Source organism: Arvicola amphibius, chromosome 9, assembly GCF_903992535.2.
Source record: "Arvicola amphibius chromosome 9, mArvAmp1.2, whole genome shotgun sequence".
NCBI lineage: Eukaryota > Metazoa > Chordata > Mammalia > Rodentia > Cricetidae > Arvicola > Arvicola amphibius.
Window position 1 is genome coordinate 110,725,995 of NC_052055.2, and position 24,215 is coordinate 110,750,209.

The window sequence follows — 24,215 nt, forward strand, 5'->3', positions numbered from 1 at the left end:
GCATCATGCCCCAGATGTAGATGTGAAAGTCTGGCTCACACCGGAAGTCCAAACATTTGGGAGGCTGAACTACCACACCCGGCTGAATAATCTCTTAACTTTTTGATTTTCCATCAGTGGCAGCTGCATAGGTTTTCCTGAAGTATAGCTTACAGACCCTGGTCTAGAAGATGCTTCCAACTTGGTAAAATGAAATGACCAGAGAGGCAGTATCTTATCACTGATAGTAAGAGCCCTCATCTTCGTGCATGTTGGTTGGAAACAGTGCATCTAGTTGTTACTGCAGATGACATTTGTACTTTAAATTTCATGAAGGGGGTATGATGGCTAAGACTGATCTCAGCTGACTGCCTAAAGTTGAATCTTGTTCCACCACTGAGCCGCTGAGTTACACTGGGCAAATTAATTGATGTTTCTGTGCTGCCATCTCCTTATCTAGAATAGAACTTTTTAAATGTTGCCTCTTGTCATCCCAGATATATAGGTGTATAAATCAGGACACAACACAAATCCAGTCTTTATTAGCGATAGATCATAAACGTACTTTATATCGACTCTGTGACACCCACAGAACCTCCGCATTTATTAAAGTTGACAGCGATTCTGCATGCTTAACAATGGATGTGCTAGTAACAATGGATGTGCTAGTTTATTTTTTTGTAAAGAATTAAATCTTGGCTGGATCATTGGAACTTCAGGATGTAGAACATCTTCAAAGTTTTTCAGAGCTCATCCAGGCTTTGATTTCATAATTGTCAATGCTTGAGACCACTGCCTTGCATAAATACATGCTATAAAATGTTGAGGACCAATTCAGAAATTGTTAGAAATCCTGTCTGAGTTGAGCCAAAAATTCATTGAATGATTGTGAAACTCGTCAGCAGCTGAAACAGTAATTTTAAAACTAACACTCTGTACCATTCCAACCCATAGATATGTTTATATGATACATACATGCTTGGGAATGTCAATGGGAAAATGATAAACGTCTTTGCATTCAGTGATTGAACTATGTCATTTCTGTAATAGCACATGCAATTTAAAACATAGCAGTTCATATTGCACGATAGCGTGAAAACTGAGCCAAGATATTCAAGCAGGGTTTGCTGGTGTTGCATGGTGGGGCCGCATGCACAGTGCAAAGGGCTCGTGTTTCATCTTCAGAACCAAAGATGCAATGAAGCTCTATAAGGGACCTGGGCTAGTGCTGACAGAAACCCTTCACATGTGTGTGTGGTTCTTGAATTAGTTTTTGGTTATTATGGGTCCGTGGCCCCTGGTTGAGTTACGAACACCATATGGGGATGTGACCTGCAGTCAAGAGTTCTCAAACAAACCATAGGATAATGACTTCTGTAAAGGTGTCTGAGTCATACAGTTGGCATGCTCCAAACAGAGCCTGAAATATGGAAGACAGCAAGGTTCTGGGGTTGAGGTAGCCATGGCAGAGGGGTGGGAACTTTTCCTTCGGTGATCTGTCCTCGGGATTTCTCCTGCTTGCTGTGGCATCCTGGTGTCCCCCTCTTGTTGCTTGTGTTAGTTACTTTCCTCATTGCTGTATTTAAATATTTGAAAAGAAGCATTTGAAGGGAGCAGTAGTTTATTGTGACTTACGGTTCAAGGAGGGTCATTCCTTATTGATAGGAAAGACACAACATCTCAGCTGGAGGCCAGCTGGTCAAGCATCTGCAGTCTGGGAAGAGGGGATGGGGCTGGGCTATCAAACCTCAAGGCCCAAACTCAGAGACCCACTTCCCCCCAGTGAGGTTCTAACTCCTGAAGGTCCCACAGACTTCCCAGACAGTGCCACAGTCAAGGAGCAAGTGCTCAAACCCATGAGCCTGGAGAGGACACTTTACAGCCAGTCCACAGGGATCCCCCTATACTTCCTATGTAGTCTCCCTGCCATTGATCTCGGCCTCCAAGCAAAGAAGTACCCCTATTTGGTTCTACACTTTCCTCTGCATCTCCTGCCAGAGGGGTCTGAAGAACCCTACGTTTCAGTGGGCATTTCACTCAGGGAAATGACATGGGCCATTTGGGGGTACCTGTCTGGACAGATTAGGACTAGGTGGTTCTCCCACTTGTCTCAAGCCCCATGGGTACAGGACTCAGTCCATGCAGGCTTTGTGCCTTTGGATGAACTAATAAGTTAGCCCTTTGTTGTAGGCAGATGCCACCCTTGCTGCCAGAATGCCCAGTTTGATAAACCCCCGAAGTAGCACCCCTGCATGACCCTATTTTGCCTTTCTTATCTTTGGACTGTGGGAAAAGGGTGGCACCAATAAGGTAATAGAGCACTAAAATATGTGGCTTGCACACGTAACTATAGCTCACAGGCGTGTGAGTTTTATTCCGATTTGTTCTCATCCCCTCTTTGCTCCACCCCCCGCCCCAAAAAAGAGTCACTATAGATTGAAACCAGTGCTCTACGGCAGGGTAAAGAAGTAACACACAGGTAGAACTTTCACGCTCTCATACGCAAAGGTCAAGGGCCTCGCATTTCCAAACCTCAAGGAAAAAGAGAAACAGGGTTCCCTTTAGCACTGAACTAGAGTTGTGTGTCCCTCGGACACAGGGCAGCTAACGTTCCCTGCATCTGTCATATGGGCGCCGTTGCCTCGTGAGCTCACTGACCTTGCATTTGTTTCCGCCTGGCATTTAGGATGACCAGACGCCGCTCCACATCTCAGCCCGGCTGGGGAAGGCAGATATAGTGCAGCAACTGTTGCAGCAAGGAGCGTCGCCCAATGCTGCAACCACCTCTGGGTACACCCCGCTTCACCTTTCGGCCCGAGAGGGGCATGAGGACGTCGCTGCGTTCCTTCTGGACCACGGAGCATCCTTATCCATCACAACAAAGGTATGAGGATTTGGCTCCTGAAGCACACCCTTCTTGGAGTCTCCCGCCGGGTGATGGGTTAAGAAGCTGTGGTTCTGGGTCTACAGTGGGACCCCTAGGCTAGTCATGGATGTGGCCAGAGACACTTGCTCAGCAGGAAGTAGTTTTTCAGGTTTGAGGAATTTTCTTTTGTTCTTTGTTTCTTTGTTGTTTCTCAATATATTATCTTCTAAGGATACCTAAATGACATCTAGTATCAGAGGGGATACTTTTGTTTTGTTTTGCAAATTACTTGAGAGGTTTCAATGGCAATTTGGAACACACCTGCTGATTTCCTTTGCTGAGATCAAAAACACTACACACTTAGTTTATTGGTGCTTTTATACAGCTATCTTTTCTTTCATTTTGTTTTTGTTTGTTTTTATTTTTTGGATTTTTGGGGTTTTTTGTTTGTTTGTTTGGTTGGTTGGTTTGGTTTGGTATTAAGACAGGATTTCTCTGTGTAGCTCTGGCTGTCCTGGAACTCACTCTATAGACCAGGTTGGCCTTAAACTCAGAGATCCACCTGCCTCTACCTCCCAAATGCTGGGATTAAAGGTGTGTGCCAGCACTGCCAGGCTTCTATACAGCCTTCAAATAGGGAGAGGTTTCTCTTGTTTTTGTTTGTTGTTGCCTCTCTTTTTGTTATAGCTGTTTGATTTATGGTTTGACATCTTGGTGTCTTCAAGTAATCTTCTCCTGTGGCTAGAGTTGCACAGAGAATGCAAAATGGTTTGCTCGTTTCTTTATTTGATTTTTATGAGAACTAACATAACAAAATGTAATAGCTAGACAAACTAGTCTATGACATTTCCTGAGAAGAGTGACAGGTACTGAAATCTCTCTTCTGTCTGTGGATAAGAAGGACCAGTTTATAATTAATACAACAATAATTATAAATCCTTATAGAGGAAAAGTACCTGAATAAATAGTGACGGTCCCAAACTTCATCTCCCATTATTTCCTGGGCTCTTTAGGAGAGTCAAGTCACACATCACAAGATCCTGGATGTCATTTAGAATGTGAAACAGAATAATGGGTGTTGGGGGTCACAGGACACCCCAGCCATCTTCCATCCCAGCTGCCCCCTGGATGTAATTAGCAGTAGTTTTGTGAGATAGTATATGTTGGTCACGTTCCAATCTCTGATGAAATCCTCACTAATGTTGGGTGTTGACTGACTAGTTGATGTCTAGATCCTGGCAGGGTCTGGAATCATGGGGGAACAGTCAGGGACTGTAAGCACCCAACTCTTGTTGGTGTCATTGCTCAGGGTGAACTGACTAAAGGAGGAGCAAAGACTAAAGGGCTTCAAACTGCTCCTGGAGGCAGGAGCATACACAATGAAATTGTGTGTATCAGGAGCGTGCACAAAGAAATTGTGTGTTTTTGTGGGGAAGCAGGGAGTGGGGGAAAGGACATGCTCTCTACTGATGCGAGCCCACAGAGCTTCCAAAGTTAATATGGGGCTTCCCAAGTGTAGGCAGATTTTTCTTTTGGCTGCCAGCTCACAAAAAAAAAAAAAAAAATGATAGAGACTTATTATTGATTATAAAAGCTCAGCCTGTAGCTTAGGTTTGTCTCACTGGCTCTTAATACTTAAAGTAACCCATTTATATTAATTTATGTTTTGCCTCGGGGCTTTTTACCTCTCTTCCATCTTGCACCTCCTGCTTCCTCTCTCTGTCCTCTGGCATCTCTCCCACTCCTGGATTCATCTCCTCTTCTCGCTCTGCCTGGAAGTCCCGCCTAACCTCTTCCTGCCAAGCTACCGGCCATTCAGCTCTTTATTAAACCAATCAGAAGGCACCTTCACAAAGACATACAAAAAGATTATTCCACAACACCCAAGCTCACCAACATGGGCCTAAAGTGGGGCCTATTCAGGCCTTTCTTCCCACAGCATGACACCCCCAAATAGCCCTGGAATAATTACCAGATCTGACTTATCAAATATACCTGACTAATTCCTAAATAACTGAACAGTGTGGTTCAGTCAGCAGAGGGAAAAATATTTTCTTTGTTTTCCAAGGTATCCAACCTTCTGATGCTGTTACACAACCCTGTGGTCTACAACTGTGTTAGGCCACAATCCTAGCTATCTTGAGACACCTCTGACCCTGTGGGCTGCAGGTTAGACATACCTGTTAGGTATAGTCTGATTGTCACTATGGATTAAAGAGTTTTCGATTGCTGCCGGCTACCCGGCTCTTAAGACATTCGTGTAACCCATCTTCATTGCTAGAATAAGTCATCAGCCCCAAGAAGCCCCACCCTGTGTCACCTCCATTCGTGATGCTCTCCCGCTTCCTTCCTCAGAAGGGATTCACTCCTCTCCACGTGGCTGCGAAATATGGAAAGCTCGAAGTAGTGAATCTCCTGCTGCAGAAGAGTGCCTCTCCGGATGCTGCTGGGAAGGTATGACATCATCAGCCACCCTGTGGCAGGCCACCTCCACAATAACAGAGCAGCACTTGCTAATATCATAACCCTACCCACCTCCCAGCCACTTTGATGGTAACTAAGCCTAGTGGAGTCTCACTAGATTGGAGACTACTTGGGATCATGTGAACAGTGCCTGCTCCACATCCACTGTTGTATGCGGTCTAACCTCATTTCATGAATCTATCAGTCTCCTACTAAGACACCTTTGACCCTGGTTGTTGTCTCTGCACGTGTTTTCAGAGCGGGCTAACTCCACTGCACGTAGCGGCGCATTACGATAACCAGAAAGTGGCCCTTCTGCTTTTGGACCAGGGAGCCTCACCTCACGCAGCCGCAAAGGTACTTGTAACTCACAGCCTAAGAACCGAGTGTGCATCATCTATCTGTCCCTATACAAGCATCCCCTCTTGCTAATTCTGTAATGTCCTCATTGTTCAGACCCGGCTCATAAAAACTGCAGACAGAGTTACCAGGAAGATGTATGCCTTGTGCTACGTAGTCACCTTACGTGGTAGATGCTCAATAAATACATGCTTGTCAGTCAATTCCTGGACCATGGGGAGGGAAGGGAGCTGGAATCCTCCTCGTCCAGTTTGAAAACATAAGCAGAGCCTAAGGGAATAGGAAACTCTGACTTGTGAGAGCGAGGAGATGTCCCAGCTTGGTAAAGTGCTTGCTACATGAGCTTAGGTCCCTGAGTGCAGATGCCCGGCACCCATGTAAAGAGCCAGGCGTGGAGGCACGCACCCACAGTCCCAGAGCTGTGGAGACAGTCAGAAGGATCGGTGGGGATTGCTGGCAACGTATCTAGTCTAATGGCCAAGCTGCAGAGTCAGTGAGAGACCCTGTCTCAAAAGGATAGGGTGGAAAAGCAACTGAGGAAGTTGTTATTCAACTTCAGACTCTGGCCTAAATACTCACACATGTGCACACATGCATGCACACACATACACTCCCACACGCAGGCACACAAAAGTCCTGATTTATCACAATTTATAAAAACGCACATTGCATTTTTTTTGGCCAGAAAAAAAAAACACTGCCTGCATGCGCTTTGTGCCTCACAGAAGGGCCTAAAGGGTTTCCTGTGGAGGGCAGGGGGTGGTTGTTACTGCTGAGGGGACCATTAGTTGTCTTGTTGGGGAAATTTTGGCCAGTAGACATCTTAGATTTCTGAGAAAGAAACACCAAGCATAGTGTACCAGCTCTTGTGTTGCCCTGGTATTCTGACCTGATGTTCTGTAGGCTGAGCATGTGTTTGGATGCTGACTGGGTTGCTGTGACACAATAGTGAACCAGTACAAACCTGATTCTGAAATGTTTTTTTTTTTATTCTTTTATTGTGTTTATTGTTCAAAGGACCCTTTGGCATCCGTAATATTCTTGAGCCATGCCTTGAGAGTTCTTCATTGTTGGGTCATGTCGGTCACGTCACAGACCAACGAGCCTGGCCTGTTCTAGGTAGCTGTACTGTGAGAAAATGTTCTGGACACTTCCTCCATGAGAGAGGATGTTGCTGTTGTGGTGGTGGATGTTGCCTTTGTTATTGTTGTCGATTTGTGTGTGTGTGTGTGTGTGTGTGTGTGTGTACACATGTGGGGGTCAGAGGAAGACTTGCAGGAGTTGGTTCTCTCTTCCTATCATGAAGGTTCCAGAGTCATAGGTTTGGCACCCACTGCCTCTACCTGACATTCTCTCTCCTCACCCAAGGGTGCAGGTTTGTCCTCAGAATTTCCTTTCTGTATTCTTCAGTCATTTGTTCTACTCAGTAAAATATGCTCAAAAATCAGATTCGGAATGCTTTAGCCCAGAGTGTCAACCTTGGCATTAGCCCTGTCCTGAAGAAAGCTTTCTCACCTATGCCTTTGAAAAACAAACAAAAACAAACAACAATCCTGTTTACCACTTTAGTCAGCGTGTGAACCTGGGAGAGTGGCACCTAAAAGTGAGGCAGACGAAACTTGCATGCAAGAGCCGACTCTGCAGAGCGTCAGACAAGTTAGACTTGAGGGTCACATGAGTAGTGTCCAGCCACAAGGGTAAGCCTCACATTGGGGACAAGCCTGATATAGCAAAAAAACATGTTTTTCCATAGAGGCACATAAAGAAGTAACAGTAACAGCAGCCGGTTGTAACGAATAATCTAAAGCAAACTCACTCCTGTTTGCTGCACCTGGAAAGGGCACGGAAGCACGTTCCGAGAACAATTGCGTGGTTTTGGAGAAACTAGTCACAAGGCTCTTGTTTCTTTGGCATTTTCTCAGAAGCGCTCAGAAGTCCCCTGGCACAACTCCTTTCTTGAACCTGTGTTCTGACCAAAACAAAACAAAAAAAGCAATCAACAAAACATTGAGAAGAAAAAAGACTATAGAAGAAAAGAAAATTAAGGACTAAAAAGAATCGTTAGTCAGGACAACCCAAAGAGTAAAGCAGTCTCCATCAGCATAGGCATGATTAAAGCAAACTTAAGCTGTGTGTATGTGAGAACTTCAGCCATAGTCACTTACCCATGACTCTGTTCTGTCCTCTGTCCCTTTCATATTGATCACTTTCCTCTTCTCATCTTCTTCCCCTGGTAGATTGAGTGTGTGAGAGAGAATGTGTGATAACCTGAGTCCATCCCATTGCACTGTAAGAAGAGAGACTCTGGTGCATACCTACATGGAAGCTGCTTGAGGCTGCCTGCTGACTGTGATCAGCCAATCATGAACGAGCATGCACTCCCCACTCAGAACCATGTTATAGTCTCCAGAGGTGGGTAGGAAAGTGGCTAGCGGTGGAGAGGAGTACAGAGCTGGGATAAAGGGCACAGAGTCCAGCTCAGGAAGATGAGGGGTTTGCAGAGATGGTGACGGTTGGGCAGCAGCATATGACTCGCACCATGCTGTTGGCTATCACCCCTAAAACACACTTTAAATGGGAAAGTTTACAGTGTATATTTTTACCAAATATTTGTCTTAGTGTCTATTGCTGTGAAGGTAAACCATGCCACAGCAACTTTTATAAAGGGTAACATTTCATTTGAGAGGCTTACAGTTTCAGAGGTTTAGTCCGTTATCGTCATGGCGAAAAGCATGCAGGCAGACATGGTGCAGGAGAAGTTGCTGAGAGTTCTACGTCTTGATCTGTAGGCAACAGAAAGTGAACTGTGTCACTGGGTATAACTTGAATGTAAGAGACCTCAAAGCCCACCCCCACAGTGACACACTTCCTTCATCAAGACCACGCCTACTCCAACAAGGCCACACCTCCTCATAGTGCCACTCCCTTTTGGAGCCATTTTTTTTTTCAAAGTTCCACAGATGTAGTGGAATTTAATGTCCATCCATTTTCATTTTGGTGTATGTTAATATCTGCAGTGCTGTGTCTTGGCATCCCCATAATACCATCTTCAGGGCCGTGGTGCTAAGCCAGGGGCTTTGTACACTTTGATCCTGAGCAGATCAGTTATCTTAGTTACAGACTGGCTTTATCTGCTAGGGTAACAATCCTCTCTACAATGGTTTGAAGAGCTGAGCTTCTTTTTCCAACCCCCCCAGGCAGCAAACACAGAGCTTGGTTGTGCCTCTTTAAAGTAGCAAGGCCACAGACCAGAAACCCCACAACCTCTGTTCTTGACACCTCATTGGCCACTTTTAAGTGCAAGAGGTGCTGGGAAATGTAGTTTTCAACTGGACACAGTTTTCTTTCAATAAAAGGAATGCATACAGCTGCTACCGATTTTAATCCTGGAAGTTCAGATCCTAAATTCCGGTAGACGGAGCGTCAGAGGATGCCAATTAGTGCCACAGCTGCACTAACCTCAATGCACGCCCTTCCTCTTTGCCCTATTTCCAGAACTTTATACACATCCTACAATAATGATGTCTGACTTTACGTGACTGAGTTGCTAAAGTACGTATATACTTAGTATATGCTAAGGGATCATGGAATACTAAGATCCATTTTTACCAGATTTGTTCCCGGAGACAGGATGCTATGCTGGAAAGGAACTTGGCTTGGTTGTTGGCAAAAATTGAGAGACTAATTAGAAAGCAACAGTGAGCCTGGACTAAATGGTCATGCTTAAATGGTCATGCTGCTATAAAGTGTGCACCGTCCTTCTTACTATATATTTATCAGTGTGTGTGTGTGTGTGTGTGTGTGTGTGTGCGCGCGCGCGTGTACTCGCAGACCTGGGAGGCTAAGCACAGGTTCACATGACAGATATTTCGTCTTTAACAAGAATATGGGGAAGTAGAGCTAGACATGACTTAGCAGTCAGGGGCTCTTTGTTCTCTTGCAAGAGGACCTGAGCTCAATTCCCAGCACCCACATGGCAGCTAACAACCATCTGTAATTGGTTTCAGGGATCAATGCCTTCTTCTGGGCATGCACTTGGTACACATACACACATACAAGGGAACGCTGATACACATAAAATTAAAAAAAAAAAACCATGAGAAATAGAATCAAAATCAAGTGTAAGAAAGGGAAGATGTAAGATTCTCCTGATTGGGCTAGAGAGATGCAACAATGGTTCAAAAGCTGTTCTTGCAGAGGCCAGAGTTTGGGTCCCAGAACCACACCAGGAAGACACAACCCCTTGGAACTCTGGCTCCAGAAGGTCTTAGGATACCCTCTGGCCTTTGTGAGCACCTTTACTCACACATATGCATAATTAAAATCTTTTTTGAAAAAGCAAGATCTTTGAAAAATTATTCTATAATTGACTCTCTCTGGTTAGTTTATCAAATTAATACGTCTTCCTTGTGTATAGGAATCAAGTATCATTTTGCTTTTCTGAAAACAGAGCTTAGGAAACTCATAATTGTATTGTGGGTCTCCGAACAAATTTCTTACTTCTTATTCAAAGTGTTTCCTGATACCTTAGATTGTCATTTTATACCTCAGAAGGAGCCAGGACGAGTCTCTAAAGCAGTGGTTCTCAATTTGTAGGTTGTAACCCCTTTGAGGGGGGTGTTGAATGACCCTTACTTAGATGTCATCGAAAGCCACCTGAAAACACAGACATTTACATTAACATTAACAATTATAACAGTCATAAAATTGCAGTTATGCAGTCATAACAAAAATAATCATATGGTTGGTGGAATCACAACATGAAGGACTTTATTAAAGGGTTGCAGCATTAGGAAAGTTGAGAACCATAAAGGATAATATGTATCATTCAGGCAGTGGTAGCTCTTACCTTTAATTCCAGCACTAAAGGGATAGAGGCAGATGTATTTCTGTGTGTTCGAGGTCAGCCTGGTCTAGAGAGCGAGTTCCAGGACAATCAGGGCTGCATAGAGAAATCCCGTCTCAAAAAACAAACAGAAACAAGCAAAAATGTATCTTTTCTAGGCCTGCCTGGCACATATTACGGAATTCTTTGAACTATTTAGGTAATTGTTTCGTGGGACCAAGAATTTGTGGATGCTGACAGAGGATAGCAAGATTGTCATGTCTGAAAGGAGAGCAAATTGCACTGCACTGGTTGGGACTTAAAGTTGACTAACTCATGATCTTCTCTTTCTTCTTTTATTGATGTTGTTTGTTTGTTTGTTTGTTTGTGAGACGGCTTCTCCTTGCATAGCCCAGGCAGGCTTCAGCTTCCCAAATGCTGGAATTGTAGGCATGCACCACCACACCCAGCTCGGTTGACTGTTCTGTCCCTTATAAAAGTAAAATCACAGCTGATAGCTGATAAGGACCTCACAATGCCTTTACCACCCGCACTGTTAGTGTTAGGCATGTTGGCTGGTCCTTCTTCTGTTAGTGCTTGTGAAGTTTCTCTTTAGTGGAGAGGTAGAAGGTAGCTAGCTGTCTCCTGCCCCGGTGTCTTATACTGTAGCCTTGGATACAGTCCAGTGCTCTGCTGGCCCGCGGAGGCACGGGTCTCTGAAGGGTGTGTCTGAGCATTTGGTCAGAGGGCCAAATGCTTCTCAGGGTAGCTAGTGTTTCCACATGGCATAGGTCAAGACTAAAAATAGAAATATAAAACCTCCTCCTGCCCTGGCTCAGCCAGGCTAGGACTCTGGAGGACATCTCCACTCTGCACTTCTGCTTGTTGTGGTCAAGTTCATGTCCCATATAGTATAGTACAGTCTTGTGTTTGTTATGGAGGGAGCTTTCTCAGGTCAGACACTCAAGGCTCCTGAGGTCCAGCTCATCAACAGGGAACTTCATCTACAGCTGAGCATTAGGGGCCAGCTGAGGGAAGGATGGCAGTGTTCTGACAGGGTTAGTGTGTTTGATTCTGACTGTGGAGTCTCCTTTCTTCACGTAATCTGCATGTGCCTATTACTTTGAAACACGTGCCTCAGTAGCTTCAGAATACAATAAGAAGTAATAAATGTGCAAATAAGAGCATGCCACTAAGTGATCCAGTACTGAGGCTAAAGACACAGTGGTTTCTGGGTGTTAGAAATTGATCTGGGAAAAGAGGCAGCCGGCTTCACTGAGGCTTGGGTTGACTTTTCAACTGCTACACGTCATCTTCATAGACAGGTTGTAGGAAAGCCTCCTTGGTAGAGTGAGGCAAGCCAGAGAAACCTGAAATCCTGACCTCCCTGGACACCCCCAGGGTAGCTGATGGCTCTGGGTATCAAGTACAGACAGATAGAACACCAGGAACCAATGAGAAAAAAGCAACTCCCATGAAGATTAAAGATTGTGACCTGCGGGCAGTTCAAGGTGTCTTTGTTCTTTGGGGCTGCTCTGGCAACAGATTGATAAGGAGCAGAGGGTTTCTTGCTGTTCCAGAGCTGGGAAGGTCAAGACTGAGGAGTTCACATCCAGCAAGGAGCTTGTTGTCCATGACTGAAAGTAGAAGGGCAAAGAGAGAGAGTAGCAGGGACCTAGACTCATCTTCTCAGAAGCTTATTCTCTAAAGCCTACCCCTTGCAAACCTCCTCTCCACAGCCCACCCCCTCCACAGCCCACCCCCTCCACAGCCCACCCCCTCCACAACCCACCTCCTCCATAGCCCACCTCCTCCATAGCCCACTTCCTCTACAAACCACTCCCTCCATAGCCCACTCCCTCCACAAACCACCCCCTCCATAGCCCACCCCCTCCACAGCCCACCCCTCCACAGCCCACCCCTCCACAGCCTACCCCCCTCCACAGCCCACCCCCTCCACAAACCACCCCCTCCACAGCCCCTCTCTCTATCTTATCTTCGAGAGCATCCTTGAAGGGCAGGTCCTCCTGCATCCTCTCCACCTCTTCCAGGTTCCACCTCCCAGCATCACTGCATTGGGTCCAGAGTTCCCAGCACAGGAAGACAAGGGACACCTTTCAAACCATAACAGATAGACACTAAGCTGATTTGAAGACTGGAATTTTGAACGGCTCTGAGCATGTCCCCAGGAGAGCATATGGCTTGCTCCTCTAACCCCAGTCGAAAAATACAGTAATATTTATTGAGCATCTACTATCATAGATTCCTCTTCGAAAACCAATAGTGCACCAGCTCTGCGATTTTTAGATTGCAGTTCTTCCTACTCAGAACTGCACTCATGATACGATTTGGTTGAGCACCATTTCTTACTTCGTCATAGTTTTTCATCCAGCTAGAGCAATCCACTAGGAAAGGAAGCATACTGTTTGAAAATATACCACATACCTTTTTTCCTCAGTACTAGACATGATTGATTGGTTTTGACAGAATGGTTATACACCACTGCACATTGCGGCCAAGAAGAACCAGATGGACATAGCGACTTCTCTGCTGGAGTATGGTGCTGATGCGAATGCGGTCACCCGGCAAGGGATTGCTTCCGTCCATCTCGCAGCTCAGGAAGGGCACGTGGACATGGTGTCGCTGCTCCTCAGTAGAAACGCGAACGTGAACCTGAGCAATAAGGTAACTTCCTTCTTGTTCTTCTGCAAAGCCTACAATCCAATAGAAATTAAGTCCTCAGGAAAGTCTAAATAGTGATGGACATTTGGGGGTCGGGTAGAACAGGCAAGGTTGACAAGATGGCTCAGCAGGCAAAGGTATTTGTTGACAAGCTTGATGACCTGAGTTCCATCCCAGAACCCACACAGTGGAAGGGGAGAACCGACTCACACAAGTTCATTAGTAGAGCAAGAACATTACCATCGTGTAATGCTATACACCACATAATAATGATCATTGACTTTTTGCTGACATTGACCCCATTGATCATGTATTAAAACTCCAGTGTGGTTTTGTTGTTAGAGTCTTTGAGGTTTAGTTGGGGTTACCCACATAGGTTGGGGGAAGGCAATATGCTCATTTATCTTTGCCTTAAAAATAGCCCTACAAAGAAGTGGATGAGAAGGGAGGGGGCCCAGATGCATCAAAAGTCACAGTCCTGAGCAATATCAAGTTTGTAATGAGCATCCCCTGTCACCCTGGGGTACCCTGGAATTTTTTTATGGAGCCTGTGGTCAGCACTGCTGACATAGTGTTCATACAGAGTCCTTACTTACTTAAGGTCCATGTCCTTACTCCATAGATTTTTCTTTTTAAGGGTCAAGGCTAACTCTAGAATTCACAAGCCAAATCTCAAACCCAGACACATGTATGTACTCACCCCTCTCTCTGACTGACATCCCTGGAATCTCTTGCAGAGCGGCCTCACCCCACTCCATCTGGCTGCTCAAGAAGACAGAGTGAATGTGGCTGAAGTCCTCGTCAACCAAGGGGCCCATGTGGATGCACAGACCAAGGTACATCTCCTTCCCCACTCAGCAAGGAAGGAGCCCTACCAGGTGATCCTAGAGTGATCAACCTCAGTGGCAAAGCTGCAGCCATGGCAGAGAAAGAAAACTGCCCTGGTCTTGCCAGCCATAGACAGCACTTCCATTCAAGGGCCGGTCTCTGGTCATGGCATTTCAGACACTCCCATCTTTACTGGCCCAAGCTCTTCTTTAGCTGCGTGGTAATATTATGTATTATTACCAGGAATCCTGTCACAGATCTGCTTCTGGAGTAGTGTGCAAATGTTGTAGGTTTTATAAGTGACTTTAAAAAAAGAAAGAAAGAAAGAAAGAAAGAAAGAAAGAAAGAAAGAAAGAAAGAAAGAAAGAAAGAAAGAAAGAAAGGGGGGAGGGAGGGAGGAAGGAAGGAAGGAAGGAAGAAAGAAAGACAGACAGACAGACAGACCTTGATGGCAACTGTTTTTTTTATTCTGCGTGATTAATGAAAGAATATTCAGTGTTCCCTTCATGAATCGCTTACTGTTTATGCAATTGACCTGTGATTTCTCTTATTTTTATTTTCATCTCCTATTTTCCTCCCTTTTGCTTTGGTAAAATACTGCTTTTGAAAAGAGATGAAATGCTGGCTAATGTCATACAACGCACCCGTTCAAGCACAGATGAGAAAATGGGTGTGACTACAAAAGATACAATTTTATGCATATCTCTTTCCGCAGAACATTTGAGACAGGGTCTCTCTGTGTAGCTCTGGCTGCCTGAAACTCACTGTGCAGACCAGGCTGGCCTCAGATTCACAGAGATCCACCTGCCTCTCCTTCCCAAATGCTGAGATTAAAGGCGTGCGCTACTATCATTTTCCCTCAGCATGTGTCCATTTATTACAGGGAAAGAATGCTGAGCTGGACCTGGTGGATTATTCCTGTAATCTCAGCACTTGGTAAACTGAGGCAAGGGGGTTGCCACAAATTCAAGGGCAGCCTGCGCTCGGTAGTGAGTTCCATGCTGAGTTTTCAGAGATATGAGTGTCTGTGAAATGCCATGTTGCATTTGTAAACATTCCTGTACATACATGGATTAGTTCTGAATAGGATCAGGGGAAGATCTGAGGCAAGAATCACTCACTGACCTGTACACAGGGTTGGCAAATACACACACACACACACACACACACACACACACACTCTCTCTCTCTCTCTCTCTAAACCCAGTGCCTTGAGCCTGCTAGGCAAGCACACTAGCCCTTGAGTAATAATATTCTCAAGTAGCTAGTAGTGACAATGTCAAAAGACGCCTCAACACCCAGCAAATTAGCAAACAGTCTTTACCAGCAAACTTTAGTCCTTGAATGGGGCAGAGGCTGCAGCTGTCGGTGGAGGTGTCCCCGAAGAAGACTGTGCTTGGTGCAAAGAAAGCCCAGGCCTGACACCTAGAGAGTCACTGACCTTAATGTAGAAGAGAAAGCGAGGGTTTTATTCTGTGAGTGAGTCATGCTGATACGCCCATGAGAGACGGCCCAAGGTGCTATTAAGTAAAATCATGAAGTACCACAGAAATGCCAGCCAGATCACCTGAGCTTGTCACCTCTTTCCGTGCCACTTCCTTCTGTGCATATATTTGAAAGGTGTGTTCACATGTGGTGTGTGCCCACGTGTGGGTGTGCATGATTTGTGTACCTGAGGCCAGAGGGGAATGTCAGGATCTCTATTTGCCCCCCGAAGCTTGCCGGTTCAGCTAGGCTGGCTGGCCAGCAAACTCCTAGGATCCACCTTTCCCTGCCCCCTAACACTGGGATGGCAAGCCCAGGTGGCCATGACTGGCTTCTGTCACTTCTTCTTACACAAATACATCTGTCCAGTTTAGCAAGTATGACAGTCAGCTCCCTCTCGTTTCTCTCGTTTTCCTTCTTCAATCCCTTATTTGCCAAAGATTTAGACTATTTACTGAGCACCTGTGAGGTGTGGGAAATGATAACAGTGAACGCTATGCACCAAGCACATTCCAAAATTCCTTACTGCTCACTAGAGAGAAATTTCTCAAGTTGTATGTGTCTAGGCATGTCTTTACACAGTGCCATTTACAGTTACATATTTGTGTCTGTTCAGGTGAACTTGTATTTGTGAATGTGTGTGTGTGTGTGTGTGTGTGTGTTATGGGGGGGGGTTGGTTTGGTTGGTTGGTTTTGGCTTTTCAAGACATGGTATCTCTGTGTATCCCTGGCTGGAACTTGCTCTGCAGATCAGGCTGGCCTTGAACTTGGAGATCTGCCTGCCTCTGCCTCCTGAGTACTGGGATTAAAGACCTGTGCCATCACCACCCTGTTTGTATGTATGTTTGATATGCATTCTGGTATTAAACAAGTTCTCCTGTTTGCAATGCACCCATTTTATTGACGGAGACATCTCCCATCTCCATGGTGCCATTACTTTTCAAATAATAATTTAAATTTTATGTATGCATATATATTTTCAAAGAAAAGAATAGTCAGGGGAGAAACAAAACAAAACAAAATGAGACAGAGTGGACAGCCCCTGAGAGTCACTGGGTGTCAATCTAAGGAAGGATTGGTTGTTTTGGGTCAGCCATTGGTTTTCAAACTGTGGGGCTGCAGGGAAGACCTGGGTAGGCTTTCTTTAACCAACACAGTGGTCCTCGACTTTCTTAATGCTGCGACCCTCTAATTCAGTCCCTCGGGTTGTGGTGACCCCAACCATAACATTTTTTATTGCTACTTCATCACTGCAATTTTGCTACTGTTATAAATGATAATGTAAATAGCTGTGTTTTCTGATGGTCTTAGGTGACCCCTGTAAAAGGGTAGTTTGACACCACCACCTCACCACCACCCACAAAGGGGTCACGACCCACAGGTTGAGAACCTCTGACTAAGAGCAACTCTACCAAGATCGAGTTCATACTTAGACAACCAGAACAAACACCTTAACTGTTTCTATGTTCCTGCCTGCCCACAGTGGGTCTTTTGCTTTTTACTTCTCCAAGTTCTCTCTATGCAAACCTGGCTGTCCTGGAACTCAAAGAGATTTGCCCTCCTCTGAAGTCCTGGGATTAAAGAAATGTGCCTCTCCACCACCCTGCCCTGGTCTCCCAAGCTTGTCACTTAGCCATTTTGTTAGAGGATAGAGCGCTCAATCAACCCTAACCTAGTCTGTCCATACAACACTCTCTGGTGACATCAGCCAGTTAGAGTACACCTGTCTAGAGGGCTGATTCATTCATCTTTCCTTCCTGTCCTGAACCGTATCTAGAGAGTAAAGAGCTGACGTATGGGAAAGTTAAATGCCTATTTTTATGTTCAGTCAGATATATTAAGACTAACTCTGAAAAGGGCAATTTTTGTTATGGGGAGAAAGATCTAAAAAAAAAAAAAGTATTTTTCAACTCCAAAGGAACGTTGAATAATACTTTTACTTCTGTTTAGTATTACTTGTTACTAAAAGTGCACTTACAATGTTTCTTTTTTTTTTTTTATAAAATGTAATTACAGATGGGCTACACGCCACTCCATGTGGGCTGTCACTATGGAAACATCAAAATAGTCAATTTTCTGCTGCAGCATTCCGCAAAAGTTAATGCCAAAACAAAGGTGGGCGCCTCTCCCTTCCCTTCCAGCAAAATCCTTGGCTTTGTATTCAAGGAAGCAAGCGCGTGTCATTTCTCTGTTCTTCCTTCTGCAGAATGGATACACACCCTTGCACCAGGCAGCTCAGCAGGGCCACACGCATATCATCAACGTCTTGCTTCAGAACAACGCCTCCCCCAATGAACTCACTGTGGTAAGCTGTGGACCCCGCGCTGCAGGGCTGGAGGAGACAGAGGGTCTCCGGCGTCTTCTCTCATTTTGATTGCACACCACACCGGCTGCTTCTCAGTGATACATTGTGTAGAGCCTTCAGCGGGGTCCCATGCGGTGGGCTCTTCAAACAGCAGTGGTAGACTAGGGTTTCACACTCTAAAAATACTCGCTTCCTTGCCGCTTATAGAAGCACATGTAAAAGAAAAACAATATTTATGTCCCATTGGCTGTTGACATGGAACCACACACATGAAGCTGCCTGGACCCTGAAGCATGGGTAGGAACAGGAGAGCTGGACTTTCACAAAGTGTGTTTGTTAGTAATCTTTCCATAGCTATGACAAAATACCCAAGGCAAGCGACTTAATAGAAGGAAAGTCTTTGTTTGCCTGGTGGTTGCGCAGATGCCAATCCATGATCACTGGACTTCATCATGTTGAGTCTGTAGTGGGATTGGACATTATGGCAGAGAGTGATGACCATGGCCACCAGGAATCAAAGAGAGAAAGGAGGAGTCTGGTGTCCCAATACACCCTCTAAGGACATACCCAAGGTGGACTAATTTCCCTCCATTAGTCCCAATGTGCCAGTAGCACCGACATCTTCAAATACATGGCCTTTATGACATTTAGGATCCAAACTATAAAATTATGTCTCTATTGTAACTTTTCCATTTTTTTTATATGACAGTTGTATTGGTGTGATGAGACACTGGTCTTGCATTGGTTGCAGGCTGTAAGCAGAGTTTCTCTGTATCCCGACAGCCACTTCCAATTTATCTCTCAAAGACTTATTATTAATTATAAATGCTCAGCCAATAGCCCAGGCTTGTTACTAGCTAACTCCTACATTTCAATTAATCCATATTTCTTCTCTACCCTCTGCCACGAGGGAGTACCTTCTTTCAACATGACACCTTCATCTTGCTTCTTTCTGCCTCTCGCAAGTCCTCAGATTCCACCCTTCTTCTTCCTAGTCTCCTTAGTCTGGTTCTCCTGCCTATCCTAATCCTGTCCGACTATTGGCCAGTCATCTTTTTTATTAAACCAATCACAGCAACAGATATTCACACAATGTAAAGGAATATTCCATAGCAGGCTGAGTAACTTTGTCCACATTTTCCCATTTCCAGAATGGGAACACAGCCCTGGCCATCGCCCGGCGCCTCGGCTACATCTCAGTGGTTGACACACTGAAGGTCGTGACGGAAGAGACTATAACCACCACTGTGAGTAATGGATATAGAACTTTCTTACTCTGAAAGCCAGGTTCCCAGATGGCAGTTTCTCTAGGCTTTTCTAGAACATTCCTTCTTCCTCCTTTCATAGACTAAGTACCACATTTTAAAATAGTGTCACCTTATTGTTGGCAAATCAATGTAGCAAAACCTTTATTTCTGGTATGAACAAAGTTTGAAATACTAAAATAATGTATCTTTTAAAGTTGCATGGCTATGGAGCTGAAGAGATGGCTCAGTGCAGAGGACCTGCCTAGCATTTCTCAGGCAGTGGTCAACAGTAACTCCAACTCCAGGGCTTCCAGTGCCCTCTTCTGGCCCCTCGGGGCACTGCACCCACATGCTCAGACACACAGATACATAGACACCTAAATAACTAGTAAAATGTATCTTAGAAAAATAGTTATGTAAGCAGATAGTTTTTGATTCCATATTATACAAATAAATTTGTTTTTTTAATTTTGGCATTGCATTGTAAAAATGTTGAGAACTTTATGTAGGCTCTTTAAAATATTTGTTATTTTTTAAAAATAATGTTTTCTTAAAGTTATAGGTAGATAAAAATTGACATTCTTATTTTTTTTGAATACCTGTTAGGGTTTTCATAGGGAAACCAATATTTTTCTTAAATTTTAGAGTAAACATATACCAGATGACCCTATTGCATTAGATACATTAAAACAAATTTTCTATTATATTTCATTGTATGTGTTGGGGGTACACACATGCCATAACATGTATGTGGAAGTCAGAGTATGTTGGGGGTACACACATGACATGACATGTATGTGGAAGTCAGAGTGTGTTGGGGGTACACACATGCCATGACATGTATGTGGAAGTCAGAGTGTGTTGGGGGTACACACATGCCATGACATGTATGTGGAAGCCAGAGGATAACTTGTGGGATTCTCTTCTATCTTCCCACTATGTCGGTTCTGGGGATTGAACTAGGGTCATCCCTCAGGCTTGGTGGCAAGTATATTTCTATACTGAGCTATCTTCTCCCAGCCCTTAACACACACACACACACACACACACACACACACACAAAGCAAGCAAACAAACAAACACAAAACCCTTCGTAAATCACTTTAACCCTGTCTTTGACCTAGATTTGGCAGCTTTGGATTAAGAACAGTTAGGACAGCGGGATTTGGGGTTATTGTCATCCTTTCCTTTTTAACACCTCCCCATCTGAAGGGAGACACAGCTATGGTGCATAGCTTACTTTGCATGTGCAGTGCTTTATATAGAAAACCATGGGCTAAGGCTGTCTGCAGCTACCTGCCGGCTGCGTTACTTGGCAGTTCGCGGGCTTTCAGAACTACAAAATAAATCTGCTGCGTATAAGAGAGAAATTGTATGACTTACAAGGCAGAAAATGCTCACTTAACCAGGTTCTATTTCGATCGTTACCACAGAGTTTAGGACAAAAATTGCACTCATCAGTTCATACTTTTGAAATCTACAATCTGTTATTGAGTTCTTTTGGATATTTTTGTTAGTGTGTGTTGTCTTGAGACAGAGTCATGCTATGTGGACCCGGTTGGCTCAAACTCACAGAGACTAGCCGTTCTGACCCCAGAATAAAGGCATGCACTTCCATGCCTGACTATCATTAAATTCTTAGACAACATTTTCTAGCCTTAATGTTCTGGATTTGCCGTACAGCTCTCTCTAGGGGAGGAAACAGAAGGAGAGAAACAAGCAGTTTAACAGTAACCAACTGTCATGATGCTATAGACGTTAGAGTCATTATAGTTAATACATCAGATTGCTGCCTCAGCATTAGGGGACAATCCTTGTCTAGTAGTTCAAAATACAAATCATAATTGAATTCTTCAGCCATTGGGCTATCTCACACTGTTTACGTGAAATAAAATTAAAATTTTGGGCTAGAGAGACAGCTGAGCTGTTAGGCTCTCCAACTGCTCTTCCGGAAGACTGCTGTGTAGTTCCCAGAACCCACACTGGTGGCTCTGGTGACTTTGGTTTAGAGGATTCAGTAGAATCTTCTGGCTCCCACAGCCACCTGTTTGCACACACACATATATGTGCACACATATATACACAGAGATGCATATATATACAGGCACATAAGTAAAACATTTTTAAAAGGTGAAACAGTAAAAGCATTAAGGTACCCTGGGTGGCTGACTGTTAATCAGTGAAGCATGGGCAAGGCTAAGGTAGAGTCTCAATACAGCACAGCAACCACCAGCCTAGAGTGGCATAAATGAGAAGGTCAAGAGGACCTGGCTCCAGCCAGAGTCGAAGGCGGTGGCGGCACTTCACGTGTGCGTCACCACTAAACTAGGGTGGAGGTCGGAAGGTAATGCATGCTAAAGGCAAGGGCCAGACTGCCCCAGGAAGAGGAACATGGCCTCCCCAAATACTGTAGGTGCTCACGGTGGCCAGCAAAGAAGCCAGTCCTAAGATTTATTCCTACCTTCTGGCGCTTGAGATTGTCACAAACTCAGATACCACCTTTCCAGCCCTACTCTTTTTTTTAAAATATTTATTTATTTATTATGTATACAATATTCTGTCTGTGTGTATGCCTGCACGCCAGAAGAGGGCACCAGACCCCATTAGAGATGGTTGTGAGCCAACATGTGGTTGCTGGGAATCGAACTCAGGACCTTTGGAAGAGCAGGTAATGCTCTTAACCTCTGAGCCATCTCTCCAGCCCTCCAGCCCTGCTCTTGTGTTTGCGTATAATTCCCTTAGATGGGAGCTATGTGCTTTTGGGTTGGTATCTGTAATCTTAAAATAATTAGCACAGCTCAGCCCTGACCACGCTCACCGTCTTGGTCTAGCAAGTTACCAGGACCTCAGCAGCCACCGTTTCTAGTAAGAGGCTCTTCTACATAGAGACAGTTCGTGATGTGGCCATCCTGAGAAAGGAAGTTAGTAAATGCTTTCATGGTCACAGCAGCGTGAAGAACCAAATGCCAAGCTTCAGGAGGGATGATTCTTCCTTTCATGGCATTAAAGGTGTATTTCACTTGATTACATTTCTTAAAATACTCAGTTTTTCCAGCCACAATCAGAAAAATCTAACATCCAGCTATCAGTGGCTAGCACTGTTCTCTACAGAAAGGAGCCAGGGCTCCTGGGAGAAATAGCTAGCCATAGGACTGGAGAAGGATTGCTCCAAAGTTAGTGTGCTCACTTTGCTTCCGTTGCTATGGTAAAAGGCCTACCAGAAGCAGCTTTGAGAGCAGGGCCAGTTAGCTAAACTCACGGGTTATTCTATGGACAGGCTACAGTCCGCCACTGAGAAAAACCAGGACCGGGATTTCCAGCAGAAACCTGGAGGCAGGAACTGAAACATAGGCAGTGGAGAAACACAGCCTACTGGCTCGCTCCCCATGGCTTGCTCAGGTACCATTTTTGCACAACCCAGGACCAGTAGCCAGGAGTGGTACCATCCATAGTGGGCTGGACCCTTCCACATCTATCATTGATCAGGAGTTTCCTACACACATACGTACCTACAGGCCCATCTGATAGACGTAATCCTCTAGTTGAGGGTCCCTCTTTCCAGGTAACTCTAGTTTATGTCAAGCTGAAAAAACTAACCTGCACATCAAGAAAGTGTGCACTGTCCTCACTACCAAAGCTAAATGAAATATGTGAATACAATGATGGGGGCGGGAGAGAGTCACACACAAATCAATAAGAAGAGTTCATGATGACCAAGACTGGAACTCTTTAACCAAAACATTATAAATAAAACACTATTCGTGCAGAGTCCAAAGCATCAAGCAAATATCAGTGAGTCCATGCCGGTGTGTAAGTGAACAGCTGAAAGTGTAAGGGAAAAAGTGCAGGTACCTGAGGGAAAAGAATTACGAAGAGTACAGGACATTCCAGGCGTTGTCGGAATACTGGCCTCAAGGCCTTATTCAGCCCTGAGAACTGTGGCTGGAAAATATCCCACGGCAAAGGAGTCCGGATAACTTATGAAAATCCCTCCCTCTCAGGGAAGCGTCAAACGCGATCACCTACAGCCTCAAGGTGGGCTGAACGTAGTGGCCTCCTTCCAAAACACCAGCAAACAAGAACAGTCTACAGGCAAAGGAGAACAGCGGAAGCCTCACCCAGAAGATCAAAGGCCACATTTGATAGGGCTTGGGATGATGAAGGAGAAAGGGGAGCGTCATTGCTGTCACCTCTGTCGCCTTCCTTCTCTAGATTAACCACAAAAGACACAAACACTTCTTTAAATAACTCACTGACACAGCTCAAGACTCTCGAGGTCCTTAGCACCAAAGAAAGTTGAGATTTTTTTTTTTTTTTTTTTTTTTTTTTTTTTTTTTTTTTTTTTTTTTTTTTTTTTTTTTTTGGTTTTTCGAGACAGGGTTTCTCTGTAGCTATGGCCCCAGTCCTGGAACTAGTGCTTGTAAATCAGGTTGGCCTCAAATTTACAGAGATCCGCCTGCCTCTGCCTTCTGAGTGCTGGGATTAAAGGCGTGCGCACCATCATTACCCAGCTGAAAGTTGAGAATCTTAACAGTCCAGGGAAAACCCAGAGAGCCATTGCAGCTCCATCGAATGCCTTGACCAAAATCAAGGAAATGCCAGTGTAGTACAAACTTTGATGACGATGTATCAATATTGGTATGCTATAACTGCTTTATACTAATGTAAGATTTTATGATGAGGGACTTGGTATGGGCATGTAAGGATTTTCTGCACAATATTAGAGACTATACAACTAATTGAAAGTTTATTTTATAGAAGTGATCAGTTTCAGTATTATATGCAGGAAGAGGCACAAAAATGTTTTGTTTCCACCTAACAATTGAGCATTGGAGTGTAATTTACCAAAAAATATCGATAAGAAACTGAATTGATAGCCGTCTGTAGTTTCAACTTCTTGGTGCTTTTTAGTTTTCTTTTTTTAGATTTATTTATTCATGTATTTTCTGTGTATCAGTGCTCTGTTAACAGTTGTTGTTGCTGTTGTTTGAGACAGGGTTTCTCAGTTTAACAGTCATGGCTGTCCTGGAATTCACTCTGCAGACCAAGGCAGCCTCAAACTCACAGAGATCCCCCTGCCTCTGCCTGCCAAGTGCTGGGATGAAAGGCGTGTGCCCCCACTACCCAGTTTAAGATTTATTTCCACTTTATGTGTATAGGTATTTTGCCTGAATG

The 24,215-nt window shown here is 44.6% G+C and overlaps 1 protein-coding gene and 2 long non-coding RNA genes across 16 annotated transcripts in view; 1 reads left to right on the plus strand and 2 right to left on the minus strand.

The window, feature by feature from the left end:
* The window catches only part of Ank3 (ankyrin 3), a 302,267-nt gene that overhangs the window by 164,194 nt on the left and 113,858 nt on the right, over nucleotides 1-24,215 (plus strand). The window contains exons 14-21 of the mRNA XM_038341994.1: nucleotides 2,666-2,863; nucleotides 5,201-5,299; nucleotides 5,567-5,665; nucleotides 12,981-13,178; nucleotides 13,913-14,011; nucleotides 17,505-17,603; nucleotides 17,695-17,793; nucleotides 18,945-19,040. Coding sequence (XP_038197922.1) covers nucleotides 2,666-2,863; nucleotides 5,201-5,299; nucleotides 5,567-5,665; nucleotides 12,981-13,178; nucleotides 13,913-14,011; nucleotides 17,505-17,603; nucleotides 17,695-17,793; nucleotides 18,945-19,040 — 987 coding nt within the window. The remainder of the gene's footprint in view (nucleotides 1-2,665; nucleotides 2,864-5,200; nucleotides 5,300-5,566; nucleotides 5,666-12,980; nucleotides 13,179-13,912; nucleotides 14,012-17,504; nucleotides 17,604-17,694; nucleotides 17,794-18,944; nucleotides 19,041-24,215) is intronic.
* Nucleotides 506-12,224, minus strand: LOC119822566. Of its 12 annotated transcripts, none has more exons than XR_005286815.1 (14): nucleotides 11,989-12,224; nucleotides 10,518-10,610; nucleotides 10,215-10,324; nucleotides 8,361-8,451; nucleotides 7,984-8,236; nucleotides 7,834-7,898; nucleotides 7,485-7,637; nucleotides 7,230-7,389; nucleotides 5,830-5,938; nucleotides 5,166-5,288; nucleotides 4,531-4,691; nucleotides 3,802-3,885; nucleotides 2,638-3,092; nucleotides 506-1,555 (listed from the first exon to the last, which is right to left on the minus strand). It is a non-coding gene; the product is annotated as an uncharacterized LOC119822566 (long non-coding RNA). The 12 variants fall into 12 exon arrangements; XR_005286809.1 differs by having other exon boundaries at nucleotides 5,166-5,291; nucleotides 5,797-5,938; XR_005286812.1 differs by lacking the exon at nucleotides 7,230-7,389 and having other exon boundaries at nucleotides 5,166-5,291; nucleotides 5,797-5,938; nucleotides 7,984-8,096.
* The window catches only part of LOC119822567, a 29,388-nt gene continuing 17,644 nt past the window's right edge, over nucleotides 12,472-24,215 (minus strand). For 2 of the 3 annotated variants that reach the window (XR_005286819.1, XR_005286818.1), the window contains exons 2-4: nucleotides 17,790-17,993; nucleotides 12,939-13,207; nucleotides 12,472-12,607 (exon numbers count right to left, since the gene is read on the minus strand). This is a non-coding gene — a long non-coding RNA (uncharacterized LOC119822567). Of the gene's footprint in view, nucleotides 12,608-12,938; nucleotides 13,208-15,327; nucleotides 15,445-17,789; nucleotides 17,994-24,215 lie in introns of all 3 variants that reach the window. The other variant, XR_005286820.1, reaches the window with a different exon arrangement.